The 10,894-nt window shown below is 46.1% G+C and overlaps 1 protein-coding gene across 1 annotated transcript in view; it reads left to right on the top strand.

Annotated features, from left to right (window-relative positions):
* ccdc142 (coiled-coil domain containing 142) overlaps nt 1-10,894 on the top strand; it is an 18,902-nt gene that overhangs the window by 3,865 nt on the left and 4,143 nt on the right. Inside the window, exons 4-14 of the mRNA XM_023417829.2 lie at nt 160-196; nt 975-1,228; nt 2,579-2,809; nt 3,097-4,322; nt 5,578-5,876; nt 6,143-6,232; nt 6,435-6,605; nt 6,733-6,887; nt 8,050-8,184; nt 8,456-8,570; nt 10,040-10,272. Of these exons, the coding sequence (XP_023273597.2) occupies nt 160-196; nt 975-1,228; nt 2,579-2,809; nt 3,097-4,322; nt 5,578-5,876; nt 6,143-6,232; nt 6,435-6,605; nt 6,733-6,887; nt 8,050-8,184; nt 8,456-8,570; nt 10,040-10,272 (2,946 nt within the window). The remainder of the gene's footprint in view (nt 1-159; nt 197-974; nt 1,229-2,578; nt 2,810-3,096; nt 4,323-5,577; nt 5,877-6,142; nt 6,233-6,434; nt 6,606-6,732; nt 6,888-8,049; nt 8,185-8,455; nt 8,571-10,039; nt 10,273-10,894) is intronic.

The raw sequence follows: 10,894 nt of genomic DNA, 5'->3' as shown, positions 1-10,894 counted from the left end.
GACTGAAAACCCAGAGTTAAACCTGAAGTTACCTCGATAACCTCAGATCCTGCTTCGTAGTACAGACCTCAGGTTCAGACCTTGTTGCAGCTGTACAGTCATATATTTAAGAGTTAATTTAACCAAACAAAGTGCTAATATTTTGTTCTTGTGTTTCAGAGGAGATGTCTGGTGACAGAGGATGTGACCACTAATGGTAGGAACATGTGACAGCAGCACTCAGTGCCACAGCCCACAGCACTGATGCTACACACTCATCATAGTACACTGACAGGAAATGATAAAACACATGAAACAAAGTCAGACGTCCATCTAACTGAAGTGTCTCTTCTTACTGAACTAGACAAACAGACGGTAAATGTCTGTCTTTCTGTGGCTGTTTATCCAGCTGTGAGCAGCTCCTTCATGTCCTTTGTGCACTGTGGAAGAACAGTCAACATCAGCAGCACACTCAGAGGTAGACTGTATTCAGTCTGCATGCTTTCAGTAAATCCAGAGCACAGTATAAAGTAAAGGCCTGCTAAGAGTCAGTTTGTAATGTGGACCATGGAATCAACAGCAGACTTTCTTTTATGGTAGATCACACCAGCTCAGATGTTCTGTTGCACTCTGGTTTTTCACACAGACCTACACTGTAACACTGAGAGAAAGAACGTTTCACTGTGGTCGGTATCAGAAATACAGAACTGTCTCTCTAACAGTCCCTGCTGCTCCAAACCATCTCTCTGCTCTCAGATTAACTGCTGCCGCTCAAAAGGATCTGAGAGCAGACAGACAGTTCTGAACAGTAGCAGAGCAGTGAAATCAAAGTCAATGCTCTTGAATAAAGACAGGAAATAAACTCTATATTTGAAACCATCTGTTGAACCTCTAAACCCTCTGTTTCCATTTAAACTAAACCACATAAAAAACTCTGGCTTCCTTTGGCTCGTCTCGTGTTGATCTTCACAACGTGTTAATGTCGGATCTTCCAGGCTCCTGGTCACAAAGCTCCATCTCCCGCTCCCTGCAGCGAGCTGAGACGTTACTCAGGACCACCTTTAACCCCAGTCTGAAGTGGCTGTTCCACGGCCGCAGTCAGGATGAGGACGCAGAGGAAGGACATTTTGTGGTTGCACACAACCTGGTCTCCCGGTCCTCTGCTCGTCTGCTGCGTCTGCAACAGGCTCTTCTGACTGTGGCACCACAGTGGCAGTTGGTCGGCGGGGCACAGGTGGGATCTCCCCAGGTGAGTTTGAGGGAGTGCTGGGCCGCTTGCACAAAACACCTCACTTTAATATTTAAGGTTTTCTCCATATCTTGGTCTTACACTTCACGAAACACTTGGCCAGAATAGACAAGTTGGACCTCTTGACAAGAATTTTTTAATTCATTTTCATTGCAATTTCCTCCTACATCTGGTGTTTTCTGTTAGATGTTATTCGTGGATGAAATGGACCATTTAGTAAGTTTTCTTTTGTTATATTCCTCTAGATGATTCGCCCTTTCCTCCTTTTTTTTTTTTTTTTGTTGGGCCTTTATTCTGACAGGACAGTGAGAGATAGACAGGGAGGTTAGGGAGAGAGAGGGATGACATGCAGCAAAGGGCTCTGGGTCGGACTCGAACCAATGGCCGCTGCAGTTAGGACTAAGCCTATTGGTAGGCGCTCTACCAGGTGAGCCAACGAGGCTTATTCAAGGTCTTTTTATTGGTAGTTCAAGTCATACAGAATGTAATAAATCACTGATACAGGTGAACAAAGACAATGTGTCTCCTCCCCCTTTGATCTGCTCCGAGAGCGCCATCCATGTATATTGTTACTGTACCATGTTTGTAGTGGAGTGGATTTCCTAACCAATTACATAACCCCCCCCCCCCAAAAAAAACAAAAAATGGTCAAACAAACACAAACAAAAAGAACGGAATTGAATTAAACAATACAATAAATAGAGAAAAACAGAGATTAACAACAATAAATTAAAGGAGATCAATAAATAACAATATATAATATGGGGTCAGTATCAGTAGCGTCTATTCTTTCTACATAAGTTCAAAAAGGTTGCCATTTAGCATGGAATTTCTGAGCACATCCTTTCATAGTATAGAGAACTTTCTCCACTGTCAAATGGTGTATAAGGTTTTTAATCCATAGTCCAAAAGCTGGAGGAAAGGTATTCTTCCATTTAAGCAGTAGAAGTCAGCTGCGGTCTTTTCCTCCCTCGACCATTTTGCTTTTCCTGCTTTCTTTTCTTCTGCCATTTTTTTTCCTACTGGCCAACTTTTTGTGATGATAACAGGTGAGACGACAACCGACATGACAAGCGCTAATGCCAACGCTGCCAATGCTAACCCAACAAACAAACGGTCTCCATGGAAACTATAGAACTTTACCGCTGTAAAATCTCTTTCATTGCCGTAAATGCCTTTATGTTTTTCCTTAACTAAGAAACATTTTAAAAGGTTCTGTGCAAAACCCTTAAGTAACTCCCTCAGCTAAGGAGAATTTCGAACCCTTCAAGTGTCAGACTTAAGTAGAAAACTTAAGGTCTACATCTCCTGCAGCTGTTTGCATAAAACTGACCCCCCCCCCCCCTTCAGGTGTGTGTTAAAGGTGTCCCAGAGAGAGAGGCAGAGGGTGGAGTTGTCCTCGTACCCTCCTCCTCCCTGCAGGGGCCCTACAGGACTCTGTGGAGACTCCTGGAGCAGCGGTCCCTGCTGCTCTTCATACACGAGTACACAAGGAGGGCTCGCCTCGCCGCAGCGTACATATCAAGAGTGAGCCACCTGCTGGAGGAGCAGCTGAGGAGACCACACCTGACACCTCACCAGGTGAGGCTCCTCTGTGTGAGGTGAAACCTCTGAGAATCAGCACTGAACTCTGAGTTCAGTGATTCTAGTTGATTCTAATTGAACATTTTGACTTTCTTCCACTGTATTGTTTATTGTATATCAGCTGCTTGTGTGTCAACAGTATTTGACCTTTGGCTTCTTCAGTGGAAAAAGAGTTTTATTAAAGATGTTTGTAAAATATATATTCCAGAGTAAAAAATGGTTCTGGTGTCAGCGGCTCTGTAATAGTCACATTTCAGAGGACACCTCTCTCCTCTCCTCTCCAGACCCTGTCCAGCTTGTCTTCATTCAGGGTCAGTCTTGGCTCGCTGAGTCAGGAGCTCCGGGTCCATCTCAACCACTGGTCTTGTCTGTTCTCCAAAGTCCAGTCTGACCATTACCTGAGACCTGCTCTAGTCCAGCAGACCGGGCTGCTGGTGGAGATCAAACAGACTCTGGACTCTCTTGGTCTGCAGGCCCTGGTTCTGATGGAGCACTACGTGTGTGTGATCCTGTCTGCTGTGGCCCGGGCGGAGCTAGACTCTGTACCACGAGAAGTCCTGCAGGATATTTTAGCTGGTACAGACGTGTACAACCAGGCAGTGGAGGAGCAGAGGGCGCAGCGCAGTGCCACCCAGCTGAGGACTGCAGTATTACTCCGAGCTCATCACACCACACTGGATCCTGGTCTTCCACACAGCAAACAACACCACCCTGCTGCCTTCTCAGTCAGAGAGCTGACGGTGATCTTAGCAGCGCATCATGCAGAAACTGCAGCCGAGCAGCTTCGGAGCCGGGCCTCTGCTCAGAGCTGTCAGGTCTGTCAGGTCCACCACACTCAAGAAGCCGGCACGAGTTCTGTTAGGTCAAGTATCAGCTGTGGGACCTGCACACTGAGACCAGAGTGGACCTGGGAGCAGCTGCAGCACACCTTCCTTATTCCACCTCCTCTCCTCTCATCCCATCAGCCCGCTCTGCAGCTCCATCGGGACAGTGCTGAAAACCACCTCCCTGTACTAGCCAAACCCACCTCTGTCCAGCATAGACCAGACTGCTCTGACAAAGACCCAACCAGCCAGTGCCAAACCCACATACCCCGGAACAGTCCAGTCCAGGCCAGTGTAGAGACTGTGGCCTTAGCCCAACCACATGTAGAAAACTGTGAACCACCACAGACCATTTCACCCCCGTCAGAATCCTCCCACCGTCTCTCAGCCCCCCCAGTGTCAGCTGTCTGCCAACAAGAGCGTTCTTCAGTGGAGTTACTCTTTCAGCTGCTGGTTTCCTGCAGTGACCTGCTGGTTCCACTGGTTTCACACACAGAGGCTCCAGCTGAGCCGCTGCTGCCACATACACCAACAGATGTGACTGTAACTGCTCCGATCATCAGTGCAGCTGACTCTGTGGAATTAAATAGACTGAGTACAGACCTGAGCAAGGACCAGAACACGGAGGGGTCTCAGGCAGACTGGGCTGAACTGGACATGACTACCAGGCTGGAAACCACCTGCAGGTAAAGTCCAGATTAACCAGCCTCTGACTGTTGTGCTGATGTTGATCCAAGACCTCAGTCCGCTTTGAGTTAACTGCATTAGATAAATTAACGTGAAGTAAAAATGAAAGGGCACTTTTAAAACTTTTTTTTTTTTACTAAAATTACAAATCCAGATCCAGTTGGACTCTGTAGGTTGCAGCTGAAGATATGAAATGTTAAGTAGCCTTCTGATTTTGGTTCACCTTATTTCAACAAACATACTTCATCCAATTTATTGATTGGATATGAATTGATTTTTATCTGGGAGATTCTGACTCCTGAAAGACTTGTTGGAAACCCAGAAACACATGATTGTAGAATGGTGTTACAGAGTGAAGCTTCTTTAGCCTCATAGACAATCTTTGACTGAGGACAAACATGTTGAAGTCTGTTTCCTTGAACCTTACCCTGAGACAAATGTCTCTCTAACCCCACTGATGGACAGTCTATAGCTGAAACTGCTTATCAATTATTGTTATCAGAAATTAATAAAAAAATATTCTTATTAAAGTATTGATATTACATAATAACTTAATAACTACAACAGAAAGGACTAAGGTGGTTCAATCCCTGGCTCCTCCAGTCTGCTTGTTGAAGTGTCCTTGGCCAAGATACTGAGCCCCAAATTGCCTCTGATGGCTGTTCCATCACTGTGTGAGTGTGTATGGGTGTGATGCTTGAATGTGTGTGAATGGTCTCTAAGACTTTTCTGCTTGTTAACAGGTTCTTTTTTTAACTAACTCCCAGCTAATCCAAAAATAGTCAAAGAGGAGGGGCGTGTGTGGAACTGAGACGTTGGTGCATGCTGGTTTGTCGCAAGCATACGCTCACCCACCCTCACTCAAAGAGGCCACGCCCTCAATTCTACATAACGTTAAGTCTTAATAAAATGTAAACAGGTGAGGTATATAAACAGCTGTCATGAAGGAGGAAATTAGCTCTGGAGACCAAAACAGTTTTTGTACCAGGCTGTAAACATGTTTATTTCTGCTGTAATGTTGGTCATTTTAACATGGGAGTCTATGTGGACTGACTCACTGTTGGAACTCACTGCAGAACTGCAGGTTTTGGTTCTTCAATGTTGATAATTCATGTTTCAGCCTTGGAGGTTGAGGCTTGGTCACATTACACTGTGCACCACGAGTGTTAGATGCAAACAGCTGTAGGTGACCACACTGATGGTTTCAGGTAGCTGGACCCTCTGTCATAACTGCAGACTGTTTGTGTCCCTCAGCTCAGGTTTTCAGAGGGACAGAGACCCAGAGGGAGAGGTGACTGTGGGACTAGAGGGGACAGCGGTGGCGCCAGACTGTGTGCGGCCTCACTCGGTTCAGTGGTTGGACCTCGGTCAGTCTCTGGTGTTTGCTGATCTGTTGGGACAGTACCGGGCCCTGCTGTGGACTCTATGCAGCAGAGCCCTGTGGCTGCAGATGTTTGTCCCACCAGCAGGGAGTGCAGCAGGGAGCATCAACCTCCAAGACAACCACAGGGGATTCCAGATCCTGGACCGGCTCAGCCGAGCTTCAGAGACAGGTCAGGAGATTGTGTATGTCTCTCATGAATTAGTGTTGAACTGATAACTTCCTTTACACTAGGTCCAGAGTTCGTGTGAATGTTTATTCTACATCATGTGAAACAGTTTAGTTTAAATCCAGACACGCACGCACGCACGCACGCACGCACGCACGCACGCACGCATGCACGCACGCACGCACGCACGCACGCACGCACACAGCTTCATTCTGTTTCAGATCCTTAAGTTCAGAAATGTGGTTTGTGGTTTTTTGTGCTCTCTGTAGAAGATCTGGTTCCAAAGGAGTGCAGGGCCATGCTGGAGGATTTCAGGCTGAATCTCTTAGTCTGTACGGCACATGCTCAGTGGGACTATGGTTAGTACACACACACACACACACATATTTTATATTTGATGTTATGTAGGATATTTGATTATCAGCAGTTAATGAGAATTAAATCAGCATCATTAAGCCTCAGTCTGAACATTGCACTGCAGGTTTTTCAGTAAAGGTCTTAAATACTAATCTAATCTAATTTTGTCACATGGTCTCACACACACTGTCCGTCTGCCCTCAGTGTTGTGCAGAGGTTTAGGTTCTGCTCTCAAGGATAAGTGCCTCAGAGACAGCAGCCACTCTGTGATGTCATCATCTAAGATGATGTCAGTGACCATGGAGCACTTCCTGCTGCTGACCCCTCCTCTCCTGTCGTCTTTGTGCTGTCAGCTCTCAGACAGCAGGAGCTCAGGTAAGCAGTGTTCTCTCCACATTCAGTCAGTGTGTGTGTGTCAGTGCTGATGTGTAAAGCGGCAATATAACATCATGTCGGGTAGTTACAGTCCAACCATCCCACCTCTCTCCATCTCTCCCCCCAGGCTCCTCCAGCCTCCTCACCCTCCACAGACAGTCTGTCAGCCTGGTGTTGGCCACAGTGCAGCTGTCCACGTTCTGGATCTTGTCCAAGGCTTACCAGTTCCTCTCCTCATGGAGCCTCAACAGATTCCTGCTCATCACACAGGGGGACCTTAAGGTAGGTTCCTCACCCAGATCAACCAGAGGACTTTAACAATCACTGGAGGATCCAGACATGACATCACAGGAGTTCATTTGTCCTGATAGAGGCATGAACAGACTTGTGCTGCAGTTTTCACACCTCCCTCCAGATAAAGGATAAAGTTGTTAATGTTATTTGATGTTTTCATTATTATCCTACAAACCTACAGTGTGTTCCTCAGTTGTAGTTTTTAGAACACAGACAACGAGACTCATTTAAAGGTAATTTTATTTTTACTTTAAACTGAAGCGCTGTGGCAGGTCAGCTGAAGCAGGGTGGATGCTGAATGTGTGTGGGGGCTGGGGGGGTGTGGCTGGAGCATGAGGGGCAGAGGTGGATTTTGGATGGGGCAGGATTGATGGCGAGGGCTTTCAGGTTGGAGTAGTCAGTGAAGCAGACAGGTGAGGCAGGTGAGACCAACAAGGGGAGCAGAGCTGGGTGAGGCCAGCAGCAGAGGATGGGTGAGTCACAGTAATACGCGTGAGGACTGAACAATGTGGTGGAGTAAACACAGGAGAGTGTTGTCCACATCACCTGATGTTGCCTGGCTTTTCTCTTTATAGCCAGTGATGGTCCTCATCCCCTTCCCCTTGTTGTGCTGCAGCTTCCTCTCTGCTTTCTTTTTGTAGTCCTCCTTCGCCGGCTTTAATTTCCGCTTGTGTCACGCCAGTAAAGCCTGTTGAATTGAATTGAATTGAAAGGTGAGAGAGAGAGGGAGTGAATCTTTGCTCTGCTTACAGCTCTCTTGAAATCAGTTTTATCCATTTGAAATGGTAAAATATTCTGGGTCCATTATGAAGCCGTGGCGGGAGTAACCAGACTGTGGCTGAGGACGTCAGTAGAGTAGGCGGTCCTTCAATGTGGCTGATCTCAAATTCATCTTGGGTCCATTCATGTCTGAACTTAGAGAAGACCGCTTGGGATCAGATCACCCGAGACAGTGTTAATACCAGGTCTGAACAGGATCTTTTCTGTGTATCACAGCCTGATGCGTGTGCTGTGGAGCTCCATCCTGACCGAAGCTAACATGCAAACACAATGTAATGTAATGAAGTGCCTGCCGGCCTGTCAGTGCAGTCTTTATGAATACAAATGAGCATCAGTGTGTTTGTCTTGTGCTCTTTCTTTGTCTCTGCAGGAGCTCAGAGAGTCGTTAGAGGTGATGGTGCGTCAGACCAGGTCCCTGATGATGAATCCAGACAGTGACTGTTACTCATCACTCCTGCTCAGGCAGCAGCTGGACGCTCTGGACAGGGCGGTGTCTGAGCTGCAGGTGACTGAACACTGTGCTCAGTCCTGTTGTGAGGACGGTGTTGCAGTGTTTAGAATTGTGTGGATTAGAGAAGAACAGTAAGACAAAGGTTCAGTAGCATTAGGTCTCTGTAGATCTCAGTAGGAGAAATGAATGTCCTCTGACAGCTGCAGCTTCCTGCAGCAGGAGCAGAGAACTGCATCTCCATTTCTTCTCTCATAGATATGACATCATGTAAACCAGAGAGTGTAGCTGTGGTCTGATCCTGGTGTCTCTGGTCTGTGTCCCTCAGACCTTCTCCTCTCTGGTGCTGAAGACCTTCTCCAGTGACTGTAAGAGGATGTCGGGGGAGATCTTTGAACAGACCATGCCCTCTTCTGTTCACTGGAAACACAGCCACAGAACAGGTACTGAAATCTGACAGTTATCAGGCCCAAGAGTCATGTTAACCACATATTTTTTACTACATTTTTTTTTATCAATGACAGAAAAATCTTGAGACCATCCGTTTGACAGATTTGAACAGAGTTAGATGGCAGGTTCTGTCAGGCGGATGCACAGACTGAACACAGACAGGAGCATGTCTGTGCCACCAACATCGCTGAACATGAACTCTGGTTCTCTGGCAGTGAGCACAGGCTGCTGGATTTCTTCTCAGTGAAGCGAGTGCTTGCAGGATCAGAAAATCCCCTGTTCTCAGAGAGTTATGTCGATCTCTGATCCCTTCCCTGGGAGAAATGTTCCGCAACTTCAAAACTCAGGCTTGAAGTGGAGATGATAATACTAGTCTCCATCACAGTGCACAGGTTCAGCCTTCAGAACAAATTTAAAACAGCAATGAGAAGTCGCCTGCCTGACGCAAAGACACAAAACCTAATGACAAGCGTCTCTGCAGCAGTCTGTCTTGACGCACCCAGTTTAAATCCAATGAAGAAGGTTTGAGTTCAAGTCAATTGAGTTCAATTCAATTTCTTGTCAATAGTTTGCTGCTATTTTAATTTTATTCATAAAAATGAATTCACCTACTTCCTGTGGTGTTGAGATGAAAAGTCGCTGTCAGTGTCTCTGTTCATCTTTCCCTCCATGCCCCTGCATGATCTGAATGATTTTTATGAATTATAATGAAATGCTATTAAATAGGATGTGTCTCATTATCATTAAAAATTTAAATGAAGCGTAATAATAGATTGTTACAGAATTTTTATGACCTTCATTATGACTTTCTCCTCATCCTCTTATGCAACTACTGATCAGACCTGGAGTCAGTGAAACCAGACTTCTAACCAACACTCACACATTTAGAGAAACATCAGCTGATGTGAACCAGGCCTCACAACAAAGATCTCAGAGACTGAGGATGAAGAAGAGATGATGAGCATGAAGCTGAAAGAGTTTCAGAGATCAGATCTTCTTCAGTCCACAGTCACACAGTGAACACGTCACTGTACATGAGACTGAGGGCTCAGTCTGAAAGTCTGGAGGGTTGACATGTGGATTTAACAATAGTCCTTCAGGAGAGAGCTCCCACTGATCTCAGACCAGATCTTCTGTCATGGTGTAATCTGTCATGGGAGGACGCAGTAGAAACATCCCGTGACAGGAATCAGCTCAGATACGCAGAACTGGCAGCAGAGGCAAAGAACAGGGTTGTGACCTGATCCTGAAGCACGGGGGGGGGGGTTCTTTGAGGTGCTTCCTTGCCTGGCGTTAGGTCAGGGGTGGTGGCTCTTCACAGCCTGAGGCCCCCTGCAGGGCCCAGCGACAGGTCCCATCCAACATCGCTGAACATGAACTCTGGTTCTCTGGGTCCAGAGAACTTATCACCCAGATTTGATAACATTTAACTGTGTGTGGTGACTTCTCTGATGGTGCACAGGTTTTCCCAGCAGTCCCAGTGAGTATGCATCTCTGGCGGCTCAGACTGTGATTGGTCAGGTTTTAGAGGGTGTGGCTCCGTTGTCTGACGACGCCCGTGTCCAGGCTCTGAGTGTAACGATGACAGCTTTCCTGGAGGCGTGGATGGAGCACATCCTGAAGCAGAAGATCAAATTCAGGTATGTTTGTGGTCGTAGCATTGCACACTGGAAGTCCACCACAGTGTTATCCATCTAATGCATGCTCCGTGGAATGGGCTGCCGCTGTAGCTGAAGGGTTACCCGGCTCCATGTCCTTCAGTGTGTTATTCTGTGACCAGAGGCCTGTTCTATGAAGCAAGTTCAACAAACCCAGGATAACTTTTAGTTATCTGGCTTAACTGAACCTAACCTGACCGTCCTGATAACCTGTACTACGAAGTATTAATATGATATGAGAAGAAACACTGATACCTGCAGGTGAATTCAGTTATAGTGACGTCATGAAGTGGAATTCAACAAGGTGAAATGTAAACGATGATCGCATCACTAGAATTTTCAAAAATCTATTTCCTAATATAATTTCTATTAAAGTCAGACTAAAGATATATTGTAAATAAGAACATGAATTATCATTGTTTGAGTTTTTCCCTCTTTTGTCCGATGATGAACAAACTGTTATGATCATGTGAAGCAGATCAAACAGTTAAAGTTCATGTCAGACTGTTTCTGCTGCAGAGAGGAGAGAAAGAAAAGAGTCAGTCCGACTGAAATCTTCATTTATAACCATGGAAACAGTGAACAGTGTGTGGATCATTGTTGGTTTGGTTTTGATTTCTCCTCATGTTGTTCTGAGCTGCAGTGATGAAGAAGAGAGT

The sequence above is a fragment of the Seriola lalandi genome, unplaced genomic scaffold (genome assembly GCF_002814215.2).
Source record: "Seriola lalandi dorsalis isolate HSWRI2012SDOR001 ecotype SW California unplaced genomic scaffold, Sedor1 jcf7180002054578, whole genome shotgun sequence".
NCBI classification, from domain to species: domain Eukaryota; kingdom Metazoa; phylum Chordata; class Actinopteri; order Carangiformes; family Carangidae; genus Seriola; species Seriola lalandi.
Note: the sequence above shows the minus strand (reverse complement) of the source record. Positions and strands in the feature narration are given on the sequence as shown.